Genomic DNA, 24,221 nt, shown 5'->3' on the forward strand with positions numbered 1-24,221 from the left:
ACAGTTTATTTCTTTTAAAATAATTCATACAAATGCATACAGTCACAAACGTATCTTTGTCAGGTTGTCAGTTTTGACCAAAAATAATGATATTTACTGTAGAATATAGATTATGTATACTGTATATTGCTACGCCTACTACTTTACCATAAAGGGGACCAAGGTAGGCAACAGTGGACTGTGTGTTACTACCAGGGATGGAAATTCAAGGAGCACCTCGACACTTAAAAAGCTCATCTGATGTGGCGCCCATCATTTTAATAAAGGAATGCTCGCAGTTTGTTTTAGAAAGAAACAAGCAGAAGACTTTCGTCCACAGAAAAAGAATGGCATCTTGTTTAAGATTCAAGTTCAAAACAGTTCAGCATGATGTTGAGGATTTTGGGGCTCTAGCCTGGCAGTACCTTCAGTATGAGGCGCCCCTTTCAGATATCGCTGGCAAAATTTCCATCCCTGATTGCTACGCTTACTACCTAACCATGAAGAAGACCAGGTAGGCAACAGTAAACTGTTTTTTTACTACTCAGCTGCTGGTAGGAGGGGATCAGAAAGCACCTTCACTCAGATGGCTGGTTAACATCAGCACGCGAGAAAAGGGTTTGGCAGAGTTTTACGCTTGCATGACACTGTACTCTTCTTGTTATGTGGGAATGTAACCTGTAAGAGATTTAATTTCTGAGAGATTGCTAGGCTAAGTTTGGAATCAGTTTCAATTTCAGGTGTTTATAGTTTCGTATTAAGTATTTTGTTAATGGCAGTCTTTGTATTGATGTTTGTGGAGAGCACAAGCCACCACCCCTCCTCCCAGTGCTGCTTTTTTAGACACAGATACAACCAACTCACATTGACACAGGCAGGCAGAACACCATATGTACACATAGACACGGAGGCCACAGAGAGTGGCTAAACGGTATACTCAAGGAAGGACCCATCTTGAAATGTTAAAGGGATAGTAGTCTGGATAAATGAGATTTTTATTTTATTTACTGACTTTGCTTTGAATTTTAAAATGTCCTAAACAGTATGAAGATTTCATTTGATTCAAGTTCATGCGCATGACTGTTTCTCATCTGTCAGTAAACGTTAACTTTGCTTAACTAGATGTGACATCTGGGAGTGAGTTTAAAACTTCAAATGGAAAGTTGAGTGTTTTGCAACTCTTCGGGCTGATTGGAGAGATCTATATCTGCAAGGGCAACTTCAGTAATATACTGACTTTGCAGCATGATGAACCATGACTCAGTGATTCATCAAACTGTTCATGCTCCATGACCTGCACATTTACTGTGTGTAATAGGGGTACTGTTGTATCATTAGACAGGACAAGATAAACATCCTTGTTTCTCAAAGTGCGGTCTGCTACAAGCTCTCAGTGCATCATTTTGTCGACATATATATTAATAGAGACAAGGAGATAAGTTCCCAGCCTTGGCATACCATTTTACCGCTTTCTTGCAGCCTTTCCTCCCACAACCCTCTTGATTTCGGTCAAGCATTTAGACAAGTCCCAAGAGCAAAGTCACATGCCCCTTAAACATAACTAACAAAAGCAAACATCAGTTCAACTTTAGCTCTTGTTAAAGTTCTTTTTCTAATGTAGCGGGACACGAAAAGGCAAGCAGGTAGAAAAACAAAAGCACTAAGTGGCATGAAAAAAGAATTTATAAAACAAAACTAAAAAAAAAGAACAAAAAGAAACAAAAAATAACTAATATACCAACTGCGGAAACTTACTCTCCTGAGATGGTGTGCAAAAAGCTGCCTCTTTTTGGGGGGGCTTGCTAATTTGGGGACATTAAAATAAAATAAAAACGGATATTGTATTCTCCAACTGGTTCAGCTACATAGAGAGATCACTTTTGCTTTTGTTAAGACTCGAATACAAATATCAGTATCTTCTTGCTTTAAGTCTAAAACTGTACACAGACAGGTTACATTCATTTTATAACCTACTAACTTTGCTTGTACATCAAACTAAGGAAAAGACACAGAAAAGAGAGAAAGACATAAACCCCGCCCCTCTAACTTTGGACACACTACAGTCTAAGACAGAGGAATTTGATCCTAGTTTTTTTCCCAAATCAACAGATAGTTATTGTTATGTTGTTGTTTTTTTTATTTACTTCTGGCACAGAATCTGAAGATCATCCAGCGATCGGAAGACCAACTTCTGGTCGGGGCAGCAGACAGCTGCCTTGCTCTTTAATTCATCACCACCTTCCTTGTCTTCCTCTTTGGAGTGTGAACCGGCTGTTGGAAACCAGTTGCCAGAGAGTTCTTGAATTGATTGTAATTGGGACGTCAACCGGTCAATCTGACACCAAACCTGATAACAATTGTCACTAGAGAACTTATCGCAATGACACCGGTTGCTGTGCCAACCACCACCAGTCACTAGACAACACGGGAACGTGTGTGTTTTGTGTTTGTGGAGGGGCTACAGCTGGTCATTTGGATGCTGCTCTCTGTCGCCCTCTGGTGGCTTCACTGTGTTCTGTCCGGGAGACGGGGCGTGAGGAGGGTGTGTGACGGCGGGCGGAAGGGTGTGCGCGATTGGCACGGCGCTCTGTACAATGCCTTCAACAGGGGGAGGGAGGCCGCCAGATGGCAAGTTCACTACTCCTGGGGGATACCTGGTGGTAACAGACATGGGGAGAGAATAAAATCTGAGAGAATAAGAACTGAGTCATCTTAAATGCAGTTAAACTAATATGATTAAAGGCATTTTGTAAATTCACTTATGCAACCTTAATAACTCACAGGGTAGTGTCTTAGAAAGGATTCACACCTTACTTGACAGTAATAACCCACACCTTGGGTCATATGACCTTCGATGACTCACATGATTACAGGGTGGGTCAGTAAATCTAAGGTCCAGCTCCAAGAGGACACCCCCACCAAGGTGGTTATTCAGTTCAAGCACTCAACAAAAACAAAGCTAAACACTAAACATCTTAGAATGGATAAAAACAGGAATCGCATAAATGATAAAAGAGTGACATAACTAGGGCTGTTCGATATAACGATATATATCGGATGACGATATAAAAACGTCTATCGTTTCATTTTACGCTATCGTTTGTTTCGTGGTGTCGCAAAATAAACTGTTTACGGCAACTTATGTCTAAAAATGTATCGTTTCATGTATCGGTTAAAACACTCGACTCCAGCTACATGACGCGCAGCTGGAAACACTTCATGCAAGTCGAGCTGCCCGAGATTCACAGAATTTACAGAAAATGTTACATTTTTGTGATTTATATCGTTATCGGACGATAGAATTCTTATATCGGGACATGAGATTTTGGTCATATCACACAGCCCTAGACATAACCATGTCCACATGTTAAACATTAAAGACCACTTAAAAACCCCATGGACACTTGACACTACTTCCGATTACGACAGCATGTTTGATTATTGTGTGTCGCTGTGGAATATTTAGATTTGCTGTACGTACAGAAATTTGGCCTCCATTTTTTGTGGTTTGCAGAAATCTGATTTGAATATAAACTAATAATTATAAGTGGGATATTCATTACCTTCTTCACATCACCAAACAGTGCTTTGCGTAGTAGATGTAGTGCAGTGTTTGGTAAGCTGAACTGTGTTGCTATTTCAGGATGTGATACACCCTGCAAGCACTTTTCAATACCCCAGCAGCCAGTGTTTTGTTGTGCTGACATTGCCTGGCTGAATTCCTCATGGCAGGCAGCGACGCTGTCTACCCATCAGTATAATTATAGACTGCCGTGCGACCTCTCTTATCGTGTATAGTCAGAGCTGTCATCACATCTGCGAGTACTAACAGACTGGAAGTCAACAGGGCAGCAACATGCTCCTTTAAAGCTCGAGTACATTTGAAAGACCAAAACAAACATCAACTGATGATTGTAGCTCTTTTACCCTGAAAGCTTAAGGGTTAAGGTTTCCATATAGTTGGAAAATATGTAGAAATATGCCAAAAGAAGGAACAACTAAAAACCCAGTCAAGTAATTGCTGGTTGATACCTGTATGCCCCATTGAGCTCAGGGTGGACGGTAGCTGGGTCAACACCTGCCCAGTGGTTGTTCTGGGTGAGGAACTCTTTATTGACGCAGTTCTTTAGACTGTCTGGGATGCGACCTTAAAGAAAAGAAAAATAGGATAGAAGAAAAGGAAAGAAGGCCCTTAAAATTCCTCGACAGGAAGCATGGAATTCCTTAAAATACCACTTTTTGGGCTTTTTTCATCAGAAATCATGCTGTCTGCTAAAGTTTGTGTTTCTGTGACCGTGTGTGTGCACTACCTGTCACAGCTCTTCGGATCTCCCTGGCTGCTTCCTCTCGCATTTCCAGTGATGCCTGTTCGCTGTACCAGGCAGCGTGTGGTGTGCAAATGAGATTGGGGGCATCTTTGAGCGGACCCTGACTGAAACTGACAAATACACAAGCAGTACAATCACTCTGAGCTGCAGCAAAAATGATTTTGTGCACCACAAAAGGCTTTTGTTTTGTGTTTATTGATGACCTATGCTGTGGCACAAATGTCATTGAATACCATGATATTATAAAATTAGTAAACATTCCTGTAAACTGCCCCTAATTCTTCATGGAAGTGAAGTAAGATGCTGCAAATATTCAACAATGATTTTGGTCCATAAGATATGAAACCATCGTGCAGATTTATCAGCTGCCAATCCATGATGCAGATCTCCCGTTCTATCACATCTCTAAGGAGTAATATTGGATGAACATCTGCTGACTATGGAGGTTATTTGAGGACTTGAACTGATCGCTATGTTAAAAAAAAAACCAGTTTGACATTATTTGAGTTTCGTGACATGGTGTGTTGTGCTGCTGGAAGCAGTCATCAGAAGATGGGTACACTGTGGTCACGATAGGCTAGAGAGGGTAGGCAACAATGCTCAGCTAGGTAATGGCTTTCAAATGATGCTCACTTGACAGCAAGGGCCTAAAGTGTGCCAAGAAAATATTCCCCACTCCAATACAGGGTAGGGCGGATCCATGCTTTCAAAGCCTGACCCTACCATCTAAAGACTGCAGCAGAAATTGAGACTCATCAAACCTTCTATTATCTTCTATTATCTTCTATTATCCAATTTTGGTGAACCGTTGTGAGTTTTAGCCTCAGTGTCCTGTTCTCCTTCTGCTACTGTAGGCCATCTGATTCAAGTTTCAATGGGTTGTGCATTTAGAGACGTCCTTCTGCATACATTGGTTGCGCTGAGTCGTTAGTTGAGATTACTGTTATCATCCTATCAGCTCAAAGCAGTCTGGCCATTGACCTCTGACCTCTGGTATCAACCAGCCATTTTCTCGCAGAAAACTACCACTTAATAGATTTTTTTTCTCTTTTTCTATTTTCTGTCAGCCTTACAGATGGTTGTGTGAAATCCCAGCGGATCAGCGGTTTCTGAAATACGGGCACCAAAACCATGCCATGTTCAAAATCAGTTAAATCATCTTTCTTTAACATTCTGATGGTTGCCTTGACTGAGTTGCTGCCATACGATTAGCCGATTAGATATTTGCATTAACCAGCAGTTGACTACATACCTAATAAAGTGGCCAGTAGCACTGATGGAATAATTCATGAATTCATTAACGATAAAGTCAAATATAGCTAGCAGTTAAAACAGGAGGTTACCTGAAAGGCTCTGACTCATGAACATCCAGGGCAGCTCCACGTATCCTTCCCTCCTTCAAGGCCTGAGCCAGAGCCTTCTCATCCACCAGACCCCCCCTTGCTGTGTTCACCAGAAACGCCCCCTGACGCATCTTTAACACACACACACACACATTTTAAGATCGGGGCCCCTGTACATAAAGACTCTGTGATATTAAATATGAAACAAATCCCTTTCAGTAAAGCTAATAAAAAAGAAATCACATTTTCTGCTCACAGTGCAGAATTTCCAGTAATATTTTATAGGCCTACACTGAGCAATTGTCTTTTCACTTATCCTCTCCCAGTTAGGGTAGAAGTGTTTAAAGCTAAAATCCTTTAAGGAGAAAAGCCAATATCTGATAGTCCTTCAGACGTGGTACAGAACCTCATTAATCTGTAAAATGGTGGGCTTCCCTGGGTGTAGGCTCTTTAATATTTATGGCTATGGGACTCAGTAGTTGATTTGAGGCCAAAGAAATCATTTATGCTTCAGTGTACCTGCTCAGTGTCGCGTGTGTTGGGCGATGAGTGCGAATGCCGATCTTTACCTGTTTGATGGTGAAGTCATTGATCAGGTGGTGGTTGTGTTCGTTGAGGCTGCAGTGCAGAGACACACAGTCAGAGTGGAAGAGCAGATCCTGAGGAAGAGAAAAAAGGAGCCACTTAATCCCAATCCCAACAGAAATGTTGAACCAGGTCCAGACGACAGTTACTGTTACTTTTCCACACACAGTGGTCACAGCACCATTGCAATAAATGCCTATTTGTCACGGCGGATTGTGGAGAAAGCATTCTCGTCAGCAAAGAGAATTGGAGACAAAGGATTTGTTTCCCTGTAAAAAGAGGATTTAGTCTGAATCCATTTAAATGCTGTGCTAGTGATGAGCTCTTATTGGTTAAATACGAGCTGAGTGGAAATTGTTTTTGGCACACACGCCAGGTGAGCATTGTTGTGTGACAGGTGCTTTGCTGATATTTGTGCAAAGCATTTTGCTCTGCTTCTCCTCATGTTCTGTCATGTGCATACTGTGACAGCTATAGCTTCACATTGATCTAAACACTGGCTTTCTACCAATTTTTGGCACTGTTGGGTCTCTATGTTGTCAACAATAGCCTTTATACGGTCAGAGCTGGGCTCAGGGGTCGTGCTCACATGTTAGTTAGGGGCAGGCAGTCAGAATAAAGTTAAAGGAAAAAGAGCTAAAACTGCCTGTATCACACAAAGCATGAACTGAGGAGATACACCAAAGCCCAGTATAAGTATAGGTAAGTATAAGTAAATATATGTATATATTAGTATTAGTGTATATGTATAAATAAGGATTCTTTCTTGTGAAAATCAGTGAAAACATGCAAATATGCAGATGGAAATGAGCATAGCACGTCCCCCTTAAAATCTGATTCTCAGTAGTAACTCACAAGCCATTGCAATTTTTCATTAAACGTAGCCCTTAAATCCACTCAAAATCAAATTAGCTGTGGAATTTAATTAGCTTTCACTTCTTTTATGGTCTCAGTGTCACATAGTGTATACGACCGATGCCTGTAGATGTCAAGGATGCAGAGGTATGAAAAGGCTGCCTATGAGTTTAACTTTCTATTGATCAAGATTCACACAGGACTAATGGACTTTTATTGTAACTTTGGCTCCAAAATTTGTAAAAAAAATAATCATTATATATCAATCAGATAATAATCAATCAGAATAATCATTCTAATCTTTCATTAACCATTTCGATTTTCTCTCAAATGGTTGAGGAGTAAGGTGACGTGCACATGGTAAAATCTAGGCGGAGCTTATTTTTTCTATCTGCGTTCAGACAGGAGTACCCTGTTTGTGCTTCCACAGCATAAACAGTGATGGAGTTACCGTTTGAAAATAATGACTCCATGGAAAATAAACTGTTAAAAGATGTTTTGGGGTTTTTTTCTATTATACAGAAGAGCTGACAAAAGTGAAAAGAGGCTGATGTTTAAAATATAAAATGGTTTCACAAGTGTGTGTTTTACCTGTAGTGTGGTGACCCTTTGTAATCCCAGGGATCTTTCTACACCGTCAGCCAAATAAGGGTCATAGAAAATCACACTGAAGCCAAAGGCCTTGGCTCGCAGGGCTACAGCCTGGCCCACTCGACCTAGAAACACAGGAATACCCGCGGGCGTGGAATTACATTAACATCAATACTCATGCAGGGGCATTAGAAAAACTGCAAACATATAAAACCTATATATCTAGACTATATCCACGTGCATCTAATATTCCGCTTTTTGTCTTTTGCTAGCACAAATTACATACTGCGATTCTCTGACTGCTACCCACGTTTGCTCATTATTACTGGAAAAACCCTTTAGAATGTACATGGAAGAGATTTGCATTGCTTCTGGTTAATCCGCTTATATTTTATTGGCAGTAACCCCTTGCGAAGCCAATTTAGCAGAGCTAAGGACAAAACTAGAAACGACAGAACAAATGTTCGATCACTGGAAATGTAAAAACAAACAGACAGCACATTCTGACCAGCTGACCAAACATTGTACCTGCGTGTTAGTATGATCACTGTGAGCACCTCAGCATGCTGACCTCGGTGTGTATTGCTGAGCTCTGCTTCACATACGTTCGTCTTTGTTGTTACTCACCGAGCCCGATGAGTCCCAGGGTCTCTCCTCTGATCCTCGCTGCTCCCGATGCCACCTCACGGATCTGTTCCACACTCTGAACACGGGTCCCCTCCCGCAGAGCCTGGCACGAATACCAATTAGTTATTACACGCATATACAAGGCAGAGCACACAAACGTTACAGTTGAACATGATCCAGCCATACATCATAATATCTGGACTCAATGACCAAAGTCTAAGTCGTTTCAGGTGATAAGTCTAAATAATGATTTGAGGAACAAATCATTTTACTGTACCTTCTACATCTTACATCAACGTCTTTCAAATACAGCCACATTCTAAAGAAAATGAATGAACGTTTCAATTTTTCTGATTAGTAACTGTCGAAACTAAAATTGTGATAACCGAATGCACACCACTAACCAAGACATTTAAAATAAGTCGCTTAAATCCATTTAATTTGAGACTCTTTTATCAGCCACACGGAGCTACAAACCTGATGCAGCCAGGTGGTGCGTCGGTACAAGGTGAGGATGTGACACAGCGTGGAGTCTGCCGTTTCCTCCACGGAGGCGGCTGGCATATTACAAACAGCTATGCCTGTTGGACCAGAAAGCAGATAAGGATTGGTAATAGCTTTTAAAAACCATTTTGAGAGAGAAATGACGTTTGGTGAAAGCTATTTTTGTGGGGAAGTACGAGCTGAAGGTGTCAGCAGTTTTTTTTTTTTCCTGTGCAAAATACAAAACTACTCGACACTTTAAAATGGAAGAGGCTCTCGGTAGAAGAAGATAAGGGAAGTTAGTAAAGTTCAGGCTGTTGCAGGAGCAAACTGAGTTTTAAAAAAAGTTCTCCTTTTTTCTATTACAGATTTTTTGCAAACATGGCAACAGGAACTGGTAGCTAGGAAGCTTAAAATTTGACTTAATGTTTAGGTCATGCATTTACACAGCTTACAGTCGACTTTTTCGTGTTTCATATATTAAATTACTTTAAAAAATGTATTTAAAGGGGCCCTATTGTTCTAATTTCGAAAATGTCTTTACAGATCTGGCTCACTTCTCACACTCTTTAAGCCAGGATTCTTGTGATTGGCTGTTCCGCAAAAACAAAAGGTTTAAACACAAGGTGGGTGTTACTTCTGTGTTTATAGCAAGATCTGTTCCCAAAGCATGCAAAAAACTTTGTCTTTTTTATTTAAAATTTTGGACACATCAAAAGTTAACATCCATAGCTGCAAGAGTAAATTTACAATAGAAAGTAAGGAACAGCATAAGTGTGATGAAATTTGTGGTTAATTTTGGAAAAAGCATCTCTTTACTAAATGAGGCCACTCCCCCCCTCACATAGGAGAGACAGTGGGTCATACCAAAGACTGGATCGTTTTTTATTGAATAATAAATTCATACGCCAATGCTCATCTTAAGTATTTTAAAACATAAAATATAATAAGAAGCTGAACAAGTAAATGTCACGGCTGGGGGAGGGAGCCGTGTGGTGTGGAGGAAAAGGAGGACCCAAAATGCAGCAAACTGATGATACGAATGACGTTTTATTTACAGGGTGGTAGTGGCAAAAACAGGCAATGAAGCACGAGTAATTACAAACGGAAACCTAAACTGGGAGAAACTAAAGAGCAAACCTGAAATCTTACAAAACGGAGAGCGGAGCAGAGAGACGCAGACCAAGGACCAGGATACCAAGAAACACAGACGAGCCGACAACGAACACAGACCGACACCCACTATATATACACACACACACACACACACAAGGTAATCGGGTAATCGCACACAGGAGGGAAGAACAGCTGATCTGAATACACATGATGACTGGAGGACACAAGCTGAACACAATGACAACAGACACAGACTTTCAGAACAAAACAGGAAATCTAGAACCCGAACCGGACACAAGGGGGGAGGACACAGAATAACTAGAACAGAGGGAAATAATCACAAAACACAAAACGCTGGGTCAACGACCCAGGACCATGACAGTACCCCCCCTCCAAGGGCTGGCTCCAGACAGCCCAAAACAAAAACAGACGACCAACCCAGGGCGGGCGGCGGGGGCCCAGGACGGAGGGACCAACACAAGCTCCAGCGAACCGAGAGAATTGTCCAAAACAAAAACACACATGCTGGAGCACGAGAACAAAACACAGTTCAGGAGGCCGGCCCGGAGGCTGACAACTCAGAAGTCCAGGACAGTTCATCTTCTGAGGCCGGCCACGTCGGCGACGTAGATCCATAAGCCGACCGAGCGGAAGGCAGCGGTGGCGGAGTGGAGGCAGTTCAGGGGGCCGACCGTGCACACGGCAGCGGCGGCGACGGGGAAACCGTTCAGGCGGCCGACCGTGCGGACAGCAACGGCGGCGACGAGGAAACCGTTCAGGCGGCCGACCGTGTGGACAGCAATGGCGACGATGACACAAGTCTGGAGGCCGACCGCGCGGAAGGCAGCGGCGGCGTCTAGGAGGTCGTCCATATTGACGATGACGCTCCACCAGCGTCATCGGGCTCCTCGGGCCATCCAGCTGGCGAGACAGGAAGCTGGGCGGGCTCCTCGGGCCCCCCAGCTGACGAGGCAGGAGGCTGACCGCCGATGTCGAGGCGGCAGTTCGGGACCCGAAGGTGGCGTGGCCGTCGCAGCACCAGACGAGACCGAAGCAGCGGCTGGTCCAGGCGCGGCTGAAGCTGAAGCGGAGGCCGGACCAGGCGCGGCTGAAGCTGAAGCGGAGGCCGGACCAGGCGCGGCTGAAGCTGAAGCGGAGGCCGGACCAGACGAGGCTGAAGCAGAGGCCGGACCAGGCGAGGCAGATGACGAGGCTGAAGCAGAGGCCGGACCAGGCGAGGCAGATGACGAGGCTGAAGCAGAGGCCGGACCAGGCGAGGCAGATGACGAGGCTGAAGCAGAGGCCGGACCAGGCGAGGCAGATGACGAGGCTGAAGCAGAGGCCGGACCAGGCGAGGCAGATGACGAGGCTGAAGCAGAGGCCGGACCAGGCGAGGCAGATGACGAGGCTGAAGCAGAGGCCGGACCAGGCGAGGCAGATGACGAGGCTGAAGCAGAGGCCGGGCCAGGCGAGGCAGATGACGAGGCCGGGCCAGGCGAGGCAGATGACGAGGCCGGGCCAGGCGAGGCAGATGACGAGGCCGGGCCAGGCGAGGCAGATGACGAGGCTGCAGCCGGGCCAGGCGAGGCAGATGACGATGCTGCAGCCGGGCCAGGCGAGGCAGATGACGATGCTGCAGCCGGGCCAGGATGAAGGCTCGGAGGCTGCAGCTGGCGAGGATGATGAGGCTGCAGTTGGCAGCTGGACGGGCTCCTCGGGCCCTCCAGCTGACGAGGCAGGAGGCTGGCTAGGTTCTCCTGAACCTCCAGCTGACGAGACAGGAAGCTGGGCGGGCTCCTCGGGCCCCCCAGCTGACGAGGCAGGAGGCTGGACGGGCTCCTCGGGCCCCCCAGCAGGCGAAGCAGGAGGCTGGACGGGCTCCTCGGGCCCCCCAGCGAAAACAGTCTCTGGACCAGTGGGCACCGGGGCCCCTGGAACACACAGGTCAGAACCAGTAGGCGCACGGGCCTCTGGCAGGCACAGTTCAGAACCAGTAGGCGCACGGGCCTCTGGCAGGCACAGTTCAGAACCAGCAGGCACACGGGCCTCTGGCAGGCACAGTTCAGAACCAGTAGGCGCACGGGCCTCTGGCAGGCACAGTTCAGAACCAGCAGGCACACGGGCCTCTGGCAGGTACGGGTCAGAACCAGCAGGCACACGGGCCTCTGGCAGGTACGGGTCAGAACCAGCAGGCACACGGGCCTCTGGCAAACACAAGGCAGACTGCAGCTGCACAGAGCATTGACCCAGCTCGGGCAGCGACAGCCGGATACAGTCCTCAGCTGGCTTCTTAATCTCTAGGGGTCCAGAGTCGGCCGGGGGCTGGGACCCAGCCTCTGGGGAGGCCCTGGAGTGTGTCACAGTCTCTGGGCTGGCCAGCTTTTGAGGACTGATTACAATATTATGTGGTGTGTCTCTCTGCTTGACATGAACAGGTGAAAAATAGTTCTTTCCGGGTTGGATGGACTTAACTTGTTGTGCAGGAGGAGTTGGTGACAACGATGGCTGAATAGGTGATAATAAGGCGGATGAGTCTCTTGTCAACTGAGCTATTGACTGAGCTATGGATTGTAACCAAGTGTCTAATAGGTCTGGCTGTGACTGTAATGGGGGTGACGGTTGAGTGGTTAACTGAGCTAGTGGCTGCTGGGCAGCTAACTGAGCTACCGGCAGGGCAGCCGACTCAAAAAACACAGCCCCGGAATAAACAGACACACAGTCCAAAACAGAAAAAGGGTCCTTTTCACTCACCACAGCTGGCAGTTCCAAAGTCCTAGTCTTCGGCTGTGGGGTGATGCGCCGACGGCGCGATCGTCGCTTCCTCCCGGGCAAAACCTCCGGCGGGCCGGGCAAAACCTCCGGCGGGCCGGGCAAAACCTCCGGCGGGCCGGGCAAAACCTCCGGCGGGCCGGGCAAAATCTTCGCCGCCGGGCTGAGTTGGGAAGCGGTAGCGGCTGGTGGGTGAAGGTGCAGTTCGTTGAGTATGAAGTCCTGTGCGAGCGGGTGAAGAGAGTCCAGCAGCCAGGAGTGAGCAGAGATGAGCTGCTGTAGCCTGGCTTCTACAGCGCGGAGACACTCTTCCCCCTCATGCTTGAGCCATAGGTTAACCAACCTGGAAACAGAGTCAATTAGTTCCTCCCGAAGCTCCTCGGGAGGTGCGGATGCCGTTGGGTCCATGTTTGGTCGGCTCGTACTGTCACGGCTGGGGGAGGGAGCCGTGTGGTGTGGAGGAAAAGGAGGACCCAAAATGCAGCAAACTGATGATACGAATGACGTTTTATTTACAGGGTGGTAGTGGCAAAAACAGGCAATGAAGCACGAGTAATTACAAACGGAAACCTAAACTGGGAGAAACTAAAGAGCAAACCTGAAATCTTACAAAACGGAGAGCGGAGCAGAGAGACGCAGACCAAGGACCAGGATACCAAGAAACACAGACGAGCCGACAACGAACACAGACCGACACCCACTATATATACACACACACAAGGTAATCGGGTAATCGCACACAGGAGGGAAGAACAGCTGATCTGAATACACATGATGACTGGAGGACACAAGCTGAACACAATGACAACAGACACAGACTTTCAGAACAAAACAGGAAATCTAGAACCCGAACCGGACACAAGGGGGGAGGACACAGAATAACTAGAACAGAGGGAAATAATCACAAAACACAAAACGCTGGGTCAACGACCCAGGACCATGACAGTAAAACAGGTTTGGCAACAAGAAAGTCGAACTTGGCTGTTGCAACAATACAGTAGACCAAATTGTCAGAGACGCTTCTTTCTTGTTAGATTACTAACAGGAAAATTAAAATCTGTGCCAGTTCTGCCTGTGTCTTTAAGACAGAGCACTGAAACAGCTGGGAAGAACTATTTTGCTATTATGCAAATATGTGCACGTATGTGTGCATGTTCCTACCAAGTTCTCCAGCAGATTTAATATCAATGTTGTCATAACCGCTGCCGATTCGGACGATGATACGCAGCGCTTTAAACTTCTCCAGGTCTTCTCTCATTAGAGTGATGGTGTGGTACATCAGCGCTCCTACAGCTTCATTTAGGACCTGGAAACACACACAACACAACATATAGAGCAAGTTAACATATAAGAAATTATTATTATTATTAACTTTTTTTCCTAAGAATTACATTTCATTGATATTTTGCCTTTTGAAGTAAGATTAAGATAAATTAAGATAAGGTGTCTGCATCTATCTGAACTGTCTAATATTAGAATTAATACGATTCACACTGAATTCTCAGTGACTTTTAATCATTTCTAGCTTATTGTCTGACAATAACCGTAATGGCTCAGAAGCAGATAATAAGATTATCATATAGAATTGAATACATTACAGAGCCGACACCTTTTAATTGGTGTGATCTTTCTGTAATGTTGCCAGCCCCCTGGTTCATATGTGCGAGGGGATGAAAATGACATGCGGTTCAATTACAGTAAAGAAGCCCTTTTAATTACACAATGAGGTGGCTGCTTATTAGAGAACCAGAGACAGAGAGCAAGAGAAGGATTGCGAGGGAGGGAGTGCCATCTGCTTCTCCCACACTGTGGCCTACTGAGCGCGCTCACAGAGAGGGTGCGCCTGGCAGACACCCAGTACAAGACATAACCCTGCCAGACATACAAACCCATTTACAATCGTAGTGACTGTTGCAGAATCTGACCCACATTCAAGTTTGTACTTGATTTTTGTGCATCCCTTTTGTTTTAACATCATCTATTTAACTTTAGACTCTTCTCTTAGGTTAAACGTTTCTCATTGAGGCTAGAGTCTCTGCTCTGTGGTGGCCAGTGTGAAAATAATGTCTCATGCTTCCTGAATCACTCTTCTCAGTCTGAGTCTGGCGAATCCTGCCTTTGTCATCCTGATGGAAAAACCTCGTCATTCGGTATATTCAGTTGATTTTTTTTTTTGAGCACATAGCATTTCTGAATGTAGACCTGACCAACTGAAGGAAGCCCAGACATAACACTGCCCCAACAGACTTGTATGGTAAGCACTGGGCGTGATGGGTAAATCACTTCATCCACATCTCTTCATTCCCATCACCCTGAAACAGGGTAAATCTGGGCTTCTCAAGTCTCGTGAACTTTTTCCATCGCTACAATCTTTATCCTTCGGGACAAAAAGAAGCCTTTTTTTCCGATTACCCTCACTTTTTAAAGACTGTGTAGCTGTTTAGTCGTAATCCCTTGAGTTCTTCTGACATTGTGTGTGTATTGTTACCTGTTTCTTAGCTAAATCCAGATGGTGACTTTTTGGGCTAGGCAGTATTATATTTCAAAGCTTTAAATTAAATCTTCTTTTTGGTGCCATTGCTTTACCGATTCATATCTGTTTAAGCATTCTAAGCCTATTAGATATGGCAGCATCATTAAGTCAGGAAAGCATGAAAAGAGAGTTTTAAATCACTGGTTTCTGAATTGGTTGACGTTGCTTTCATTATTCCTTTAGCCCATGGTGACAAGTTTCATGTCAGCTACTTGGTTATCTTTCTGTTTAATCCATATATGCAAAATTAGTAAAAGCAAACGCTTTACTTTGCCTGTTTTTTTTTCTGTTTAGCTGAAACACAAAAACATCCAGATAGAATTATAGAATTATTATTGCACTTTATGTGTACATGTTACTTCAAGCATGTTACCTTCTCGTGGATCTCCTGTGTGGACTGAGCGTCACAGAACGCTACAGTTGCTACGTCTTTTAGGATGGGCATCTCCACAGTGCAGTCTCGCCCGTCCAGCAGCGCCACCAGGGGGCGCGGATGCATGGGCCCGTTCATAATGGGGGGCCTGATGCCTAAAAACGCAAGAAGTGAGGGACAAAGAGTCAGATCGGCAGAACAAAAGAAGAAAAGAAGACAGGGAAGACATGGGTGGAAAAGTAGGCTGTGGTGCTGAAACACCACCAGTGTAAATCTCCTACAAAAGGAATGGGGATACTTGTTCTGTACTTCATTCAAACTTCCAGCGTTTACTTTTGTGTAGGAAATTTTAAAGTGAAAATAAGGATGAGGTCCCAGGCACACACGAGGCCGCGGCTGTATCTGCATCCCATAATGTTTCTGTTCTGAGGTGGTGGTTGCCATGCCAACAGTGACAATAGGCGTGGAGGAAAAAAAGCTGTTTCTCGGAGCAGCTGTCTGCCTGTTGCGGAGCTAATTCCTCTTGTGTGAGGTCATGTTTCACAGCTGTTTTTCTCCTCATAACTTTGAAATATTTCACTGTTTTTGCTTAATTACTGCTGACTTATGATTAAATTTGCTGACTTTATGAAACAGGCGGTAATTTAGAAGATGGATGAGGTGGGTGTCGTAGCTATTCTAGTAGAAAATAGCGTTGAAAAGGCAAATCTTGCTATATGAATTTAGTGTTATTAATAATGAGGAAAAACAACAGCCTGTGATAATGAAGAATACTTTTTATTCCAGCCTGTTCACAAGTCTTTATATACTGAATGTAAATGCTCATCCCCATGGACTCAGAGTGCATCTTGGGAGCTGCTTACTTGGAAAAAATGGGGCGGTGTTGATACGAAAATAACTAGGCATGCAGCCTGAAGCACTAGATTATATCTCAGTTGTTTATTGTGCAGCACATTTTGGATGAAACCAAGTGTCTCTTTATAAATATACAAGAAAAATGCAAATAGAAAAACATCGAAACATCGCTGAAAGGGGTAAACGTGCAGGTGCGTAAGGAAGTGCAACAGTTCGCAAGGGATAGAGCGGTTTGCCACGCGAGTCTCTGAAATCCGACTGAAATCTGTCAATAACCGAATTACAGCGAACTCCTCCTGCACCCCTGCCGCAGGGTGTTTTATTAAATCATGCCTAAAGATTAAACCATTACCCTGAGAGTGCTGCTGGGCTGTACAGGAGGAAAAATGGTATTTAACAATGAAGATATGCCAAATGACCCCACTAGTGGGCCTTTGTTGAAGTTATAACAAGAACAGGGGTTGATAGGAGGTGGATTTATTAGTTTTCCTTGAATATTCCTTCCTGCTGCATTTTCCTGCATCGTTTCCCTCCCTTTCTCTTTCCACATAACCGATGGAATAATTATTCCAGATGACTGAGGGCCTTACAGCCTGAGACAGAAGACATCTGAGGGACATAGAGATGCAGATTCTGAAGAAAGTCCTGGCTGTGTGTGTGTGTAATTGGGATTTTTTGACATGTAAAGTTTTGACAGCCCTCTGAAACACTGCAGATGAAATAAGTGCAGAGTTATGCCTGTTTTTGCTGATGCTGACAAACCCATCATTCATCGCTGACTTTTCCCCCCATCTGAGATGTGCAGTCTGACATCTCGAATAAGCAGCCTCCTCTGTCAGTTCACTCAAAATATTCCACTCAAAACTCAAAGGATACACAATTGACCTTCCCCGAGTTTTAGCGTGTTTTCCATTTGCATTACCAACATCGTGCAAAAGAAGCCAAGTTATTAAACCAGTCATTTAAATTAAACGAAATCAAGATTCTAGGGTCTACGCAATACTTTGCATGCCAAGAATCCCTGAGAACCGTACTTGTGGACAGAAGTTTGGCAGCTCCTAACTTATGAATTAGTTTGAGAAATCTGAAAAAATAACACTCTTCTCCTGGCAGCTACAGCTTCACCGAGAGCCCAGTTGAAGCTCATTGTCATTTTGGGTTTTGCTGCTGTTTACTTGTTTTCTTGTACTTAAAGGCTGCGTTTCTCTACTTCAAACAGTGAGTTCATGCTTTTCAGATTATTGAAGACAGAAACATGGGGCGGGGGGGAAGAAGCAGAATGAATGCAACTTTCAGAATGACTGAAACATAAAGGGACTTTCCAATTTATTAAACCTTTTGAGTAATGCAACATGTTTTTTGAGGTTGCATCCTGTTGTTGGAGAAGTCGGTGTCCCAACCTTTCCTGCAGCGGATTGATTTCTTCCTGTGTGACTGTTTTATGTTGCTGCAAAACAGTTCAGGGAGACACCTCTGCTCTTTGATTTGGAGTGATGTCTGAGCCTGACCTTTAGCACTGATGTTTTGATTATTTAATCTTTGTTGGCTTTCTGTTAACACTGGAAATTTGCATTTAACATTAATTACATTTGGCCAGGAACTGGTTGCTGCTTTGATCTTTTTTTCCCATTTGCTTCACTACAAGATGAGGACTGTGTTGTATTTGTAACCACTAGGAGTAAATAAGTGTAACTGTATAATTAAGAGAAAAGGGGCAGACTGGGGGAAAACATCCAATTAACTTCTATTTATAAAAGTATGTATGATGATGGATGATGATTTTTTTCTCATGTGAAAGGCCCACCGTGGGAAGTAAATAGGTCATTAAGGTTGAAACTCTGTGACTTTCTCCCCCACATACTTGCAGCAGTTTTCACTGGTGTGCATGCATGAGGAAGTAATGTATGCAGCGGTACATTGCATTTCAGCTCGTACGTCTCATTAGGCTGCAGCCATTAGAGTTCTGCTGTGACACAAAATAAGCTTTCACAGTCTATATTAAGAAAACCGATACAAGGGGTCTGCGTTCAGTTTGTGTCTCGTTTGATCCGTCTACCGTTAACTTTCCCTTTGTTTAAAGCAGCATAGTCGCGTGGTTATTTTTAAACTAGCACGCTATAAGTGCATGACAAAATACATAGAGAGACGCTTCGCTGTCGGGAATTTAACACCAACAGTTGTGTTCAAACACGTTTCAGTTTTGGTTTCATGTGGTATGAAGCTGTCGTGCAGCCACAACAGAAGCTCAGCTACTTGTACGTGAGCTAAAACTTGGTTTCCACCTCAGTTTTGCCCACAGCACGTTCTCCTGGTTTAATGTGGGCATTTCCTTCATACTTCCACTGATAAAAAAGAAAAGCAAGAGCACTCAGAAGCTGCACGGCGACAAAGAATAGCTCCCAACATCGCGCGACCCGTCACTCGACTTCTGCATTGTCTCTTAAATCTGCATTGTCAGATTACAGCATGAAACTTGATCTGATGAAGCAGTCCAGTGAGGTGAAACTCAAATCTTGCACATGGTGCCTTATGTGGCCTGCTAAAACATCAGCTATACCTAATAGGATTTGCCTGGAGGCCACTGCACTTACACATCAATATAAAATCTATGGTGCATAGCTTAGAAAATGGAATACAGCGGCAGCGAGAAGAATTACGGCACCGCGCTGCTCAGTTTTTGGCACTGACATGGAAAAAGTAGTAGTAACTGAGCAGACAGGATTTTCATGAAATCTTGTCATTCTGGTATTATTTTTATGGGGGGGGGTTACAGAGATTCCAGACATTTCTCCAGCACACACTTGGTCAGACTGAGGGAGGAAATAGCTCTCATTCCAGCCCCATGAATGACCTTGGGAGTACCAGCACTTCAGCCTGCTGAGTAGTACTAGGCAATAAAACACTGCTTTATTCACTGTCTCTGTCTCTTCCCCCACACTCACAAACCACAGCAGTGCCCTGTAAATATTAATCCTCCAACTCAAATGGTCATTATTTCTTGGTCTTTTTTTATTACTGGTATTTTTCTCGCTCTCCCGTCACTTTAAACACTCATTAAATCCTTCATTATATTAAATAATTGGCCAGACTTCCAGTTCCCTAACTGTAAACGCTTATCCCTCTCCTTTCCCTCTCTCATTATATTAAATACTCCAGTAATCTCTCACTCTGTCTTTACCTCTCCCGTAGCCCCGGGGCTTGGTGACTGCTGGGGGCATTCACGGTGCAAACAGGCCTCAGAGCTTCAGCTCTGCTCGTGCTTTTCCATCCAGCATTTCTGAACAAGTACTCTTTAACTCAGATGCACAAGCATGAACAGTAGACATTTTGAGTAAACGCAGCAAAGCAGTGGTAGTGATTTGCAACTTGGGAAAAGCGAAAACAAAGAAAGTTTTGTTCATTGTTCACTATAATACAATAACCATCTGTACAGTAACAGTTGAGCCTGGGGAGGGGGGGCAAGATCAAATGACATCATGGATATGAAAATAGGCTCCATCCCAAAGTAGCAAAATGATGGTAATGCCATTTGATTGACATTTAGAAATTGAAAAAGCATCTGCCAGTGACTGCTGGGACTGCAGCACGAGAGCCAATGGGAAAGCCCTGCGGCCTGCCTGCATCCAGCTGTCATTGACCAGCTCTTAGGAACAGCTGGATTTTTGTCCCCGAGGAGGGAGACCGTGTTTTCACACTGTCAGTCAACAAAGACAATTAAAAGGATCAGCTAATTTCATGCGTTTTAAACGTACAGGTCAACGGGACGTCGGCCAGCCTCGATGCAGAATGATCTGCCAAAACAAGCTGCAGCGGACCTGATTTTTCCCACAAGAACATGCACTCTAGTAACAAGGGTAAACCGCTCCGAAGCATCTGTAGGGCTTCCTCTGTGTTGAACTATTAGTCAGCTGAAAAAAGGTCATAACTATTGTTACAGTTTATTTATTAAGCTATAAGCTAAGAATAGTTAGAAGAATAGTTCCCGTTTTCTTCATTTCAATATTTAAAAACAAATCTTCACATTCCTTTTCCTCGTCTGACTACATTCAGCTCCAGCAGATCAAGTGTTTTTATTTTTCACTGTGCGAGCGAGAAAAAGGAAAGGAAGAAAAGCGGGGACGACATCGCTGTCGGCACCTGTGATCGCTCAAGTCGCCTGCAGCCGTAGAAACCAATCATCGAGCCACAGCATGGCTGATTTATAATGCTACTGGCTCTTGTGGCGTGCAGCAACCACAAGAGCCCCCGTATCCTCCTTCTCACCCCTTCAGTGTTCGTCTCAACATCTCTTCATCTGATGTTGCCTCATTTTTTGGTCTCCATCTCTCATTTCAGTCTCACTTCCCCAGGCTTTCTTCATCTCCCTTGCCGTTTTTCTTTTTTTCTCCCGCTCTGCACAACTCCCTAGCAATTCATAAAGGCGTGCTTTGTATAATAGTTGTATTTATATTGCTAAAAAGCGGGTGAATATCCAGGAACAAAGTGTTCAGGGGTGGCTTGATGTTTCTGTCTTTCGTCTTTCTCCCCCTACCCCCACTTCAACTCCCAGGAAGGAAAAATAAGAAGACAGACATATCCATCACCACTGGTCCTCCTTCTTTCATGGACTCACACACCTACACACTAACACAGGTATTACACTTTTGCCTCGTCAGTCAGTGCTTTTGGACATGACTAATATACAGTGATGTATGACACACACAGGTGCTTACACATAGAAACGATCACCATGCAGGGCTCTCATTTGCAGGTATGGTGTCAGCAAAGCAGTTCAGGTTTGTCAGGTCTTTGTTCTCATAATGAAAGACACCAGCAGCAAACCAGCAATAACATTTGACAGCAACTCAGTAATGGCAACCAGTTCAAAGTTTGATGAGGCAGGCTATAGTTCCAGTTGTGCTATGTGCCTATACTTTAAATATTCCAGAGACTAGCTTAATAGATCAATAAATTGTAATTGTTAAAAATAATTTATTATTGGAAGCTATTTCTGCTGGAAAATATTTATTTTACAATTGTGAAGTCAATCATTTTCAATTTGACATGACTTAGGGTTCAATTTCCAGATTGCCACGAATGTCACAAGTACCCACTGTTTGTTTGCAGGAATTCATAAACTGTTTATAAGTACTGGCTTAAACAGTATTTGCACTAGAGGAAAAAAATACATTTATAAGGCTGTAACTGGATTATTGTATGGCTGCTGGCCTGTTACATTGGATTAATTGTTAATATACATTTTTTTTAAATCACAGTCACTTTGAAGTTTCAATTGGATTGGGTCAGTTTGGACACTCTGGTGTAAACGCCTCCCCGTAATGGATTATTAAGGCTATGAAGCATTTACTGCATTTAGATTACGGGTTTGTTGAAGTGTGGGGACCCGCAGGGGGGCGTTTGAGCGGTTTCAAGGGTATTCCCAGCAAAAGGAAAAAAGGGTTTAGTTTCACACATTGCACCGTTTATTTGAGCTGAGCTAAAATAACTGCTTAAAGTGCTGTTTGGTCGTTTTAAAGAGGCTGCTAAAGCCATTTTACAGGTATCATCTTAAAAGTTATTTAATCTGCAGGTTTTACCCCAATCAGACTCACTTGACAGTGTTGACATATAAATTAATAACGAGTATGCACGGACTCATCATAATGCAAAGCTGCTAATTACCTACCATAGCTGAATTATAGCCTACCTGCTAACTGTTGTTTTGGGGTGGTAAATTGTAGGTCTGTTGGTTTTTTGTTGTGTTTTGTTTTTTCTGTACTCGTCTTTTGATCTTGCCACTTTGTCTCAGTCACATTCCCCCCTTTGAACAGCCCTTCTCAATAAAAAACGAACTTGTCAAATGCAGCTAGCAAGTATTACATAAGGCTAACCTTGACTGAATAAAAGAGTGAGATGTATTAGTTCTGACTGGCACATCTTTCACTATTGATTCCCATTTTAGTTCAGTCATTTTTCTGTAAGCATTTGACATAATAGACCAAGCATCTTAATGGCTCTTAGTGCTACAGTCTCTTTGCTGAGCACTTTATAGATTTCTAAGTGCTGTAAATTACACCTGAGGAGATTCCTGCCTTTTATATGGCAGTAGTGCAGTATAAAAAAACCTGTATTTGTTTTCATAAGTGTGTGAAATGGTACTGGAGCCCTTATTTCACATTCCAACATAGATGTGTAGTGACTTGTAATCAGATTACTCTGGATTTCTCTAAACTAACAACATGCCACCACATGAGCGGTTTCCCTCGATTTTTGCCTTTGACATTAGGCGTCTCTCAGTGGGAAACTGCCTGGAACTATAACCGTCGTGTTTACAGTGTAAAGGCCTCATGGGATGCGTTTACCAACATTCGATTTTTTGTGTTTTACCAGCAGATCTGGTTTAACATGGTTTTAGAGGGGTGTCACTCATCTAGGCCTTCATAATCAGCTCAGACACGATACAACACAGAGATCAGAGGCTCCCCTGCCTTCAGAAAGATGAATCAATCAATCACCTGAAACTGCAAGCTGATTTTACAGCACCCTTTAAAGGTTCAGTGCTTGTCACCGTGCACTGAAACAGACCCCACGACCCAATCAGTGTCACGATTATTGACTGGTGGAGATTTGTGCATGAGCGTCTTGAAAAGGACAAACCTTGCTGAGCCACAGTCATTTAGTCCTGTGACCTTGGATTCTCAAGCTGCCGGCGTGGATGTGGAGAAGATATCTGCCCAAAGCGAGGGGCAATAAAAAAAGGGTGGGGGGGTAGTAAGATAATAGCTGCAACTTTAATCTTTGATGTCATCAGGAAAAAGAGCCTGCAGCCTCTTGATGACATCAAATAATGTCTGCTTTCTTTGAAGAAGAACTGGATTCACAAATGCAGATTTAGCTGATATAATAACTCGATAACACGGGAATGATCGTTTATCTTCACACCCTCATCCTCCTGCTCGACACCCGACCCCCCTCTTCCTCCTCCCCTCCCACCCCTTTCTTATTCCTAGCAGCCCTACCTTGATCCCATTTTCTAGAACAGTCTTTTGCAGCCCCTATCATAAGGTGCATCTATTACCTGTGAATCCGGCTGGGGGCATGCATGTTTATACTTGAATATGTGTGTCACTTTAGTTCCCTTTTATGTCTGTGAGTGTGTAAGTGTGCTTGCACGTAAATTGTGCGCACACTTCAGTGAAGGCAACCACTTTCCATTAAAAGAAGCACAATGAAAGGCAAATATGTGTCATGTCCTTGCTAGCCCTCGAAGGAGAGGGAGATCTATTTCTGTCACCGCAAACAGAGGTGTTCAAGCAGCTTTCAATAGCAGAGATTTGCCTCTTCGTGCACATACACTCACTCACGCACAAACACACACACACACAGATCTTTAGAGAAAGGACTAACCATTCTTGTGTGATGAGAGCGGCTGAGCGATTAAGGAAAAACAAAAGATAACAGTGTGAGTGAATTAAGAAGAGAAGGAGGAGGAGGAGACGGAAAAAGGGAGAGGAAGAGAGAGAAGGGGGAGGGGAGAAGGAGGCAGAATAATCTACACTGAGTTCACAAATATTGGCACACACACACTCATACACACACACAGTGATATGCAGTTCCCACATAAAAGCAGAGTGCTGGTTGTTTACCTAAAGGCATGCCTTTGTTGAGGAGATGTGAGCTTCCCATGGTGTGTTCCCCAGCCGGCCAGCACACAACAGAAACCTACAGTCTTCACACAGCAGACATGAACAGGAATCCAGTCAGCATATGGCGGCTGTGGCCAGCTACCTCGCTTCCCTTAGTCC

General features: G+C 44.1%; 1 protein-coding gene across 1 annotated transcript; it reads right to left on the bottom strand.

Annotated features, from left to right (window-relative positions):
* On the bottom strand, nucleotides 1–24,221 carry ctbp1 (C-terminal binding protein 1). The gene is made up of 11 exons (XM_085365947.1): nucleotides 24,063–24,221; nucleotides 15,583–15,737; nucleotides 13,838–13,982; nucleotides 8,786–8,889; nucleotides 8,309–8,411; nucleotides 7,682–7,806; nucleotides 6,220–6,309; nucleotides 5,651–5,781; nucleotides 4,290–4,417; nucleotides 4,012–4,126; nucleotides 1–2,633 (listed from the first exon to the last, which is right to left on the bottom strand). The coding sequence occupies exons 1-11, from the start codon at nucleotides 24,100–24,102 to the stop codon at nucleotides 2,438–2,440; spliced, it is 1,332 nt and encodes a 443-aa protein (XP_085222073.1). The 5' UTR covers nucleotides 24,103–24,221; the 3' UTR covers nucleotides 1–2,437.

The sequence above is a fragment of the Diplotaxodon limnothrissa genome, linkage group LG2, assembly GCF_057381915.1.
Source record: "Diplotaxodon limnothrissa isolate DT_005_m linkage group LG2, D_limnothrissa_male_GT1.1, whole genome shotgun sequence".
NCBI classification, from domain to species: Eukaryota; Metazoa; Chordata; class Actinopteri; order Cichliformes; family Cichlidae; genus Diplotaxodon; species Diplotaxodon limnothrissa.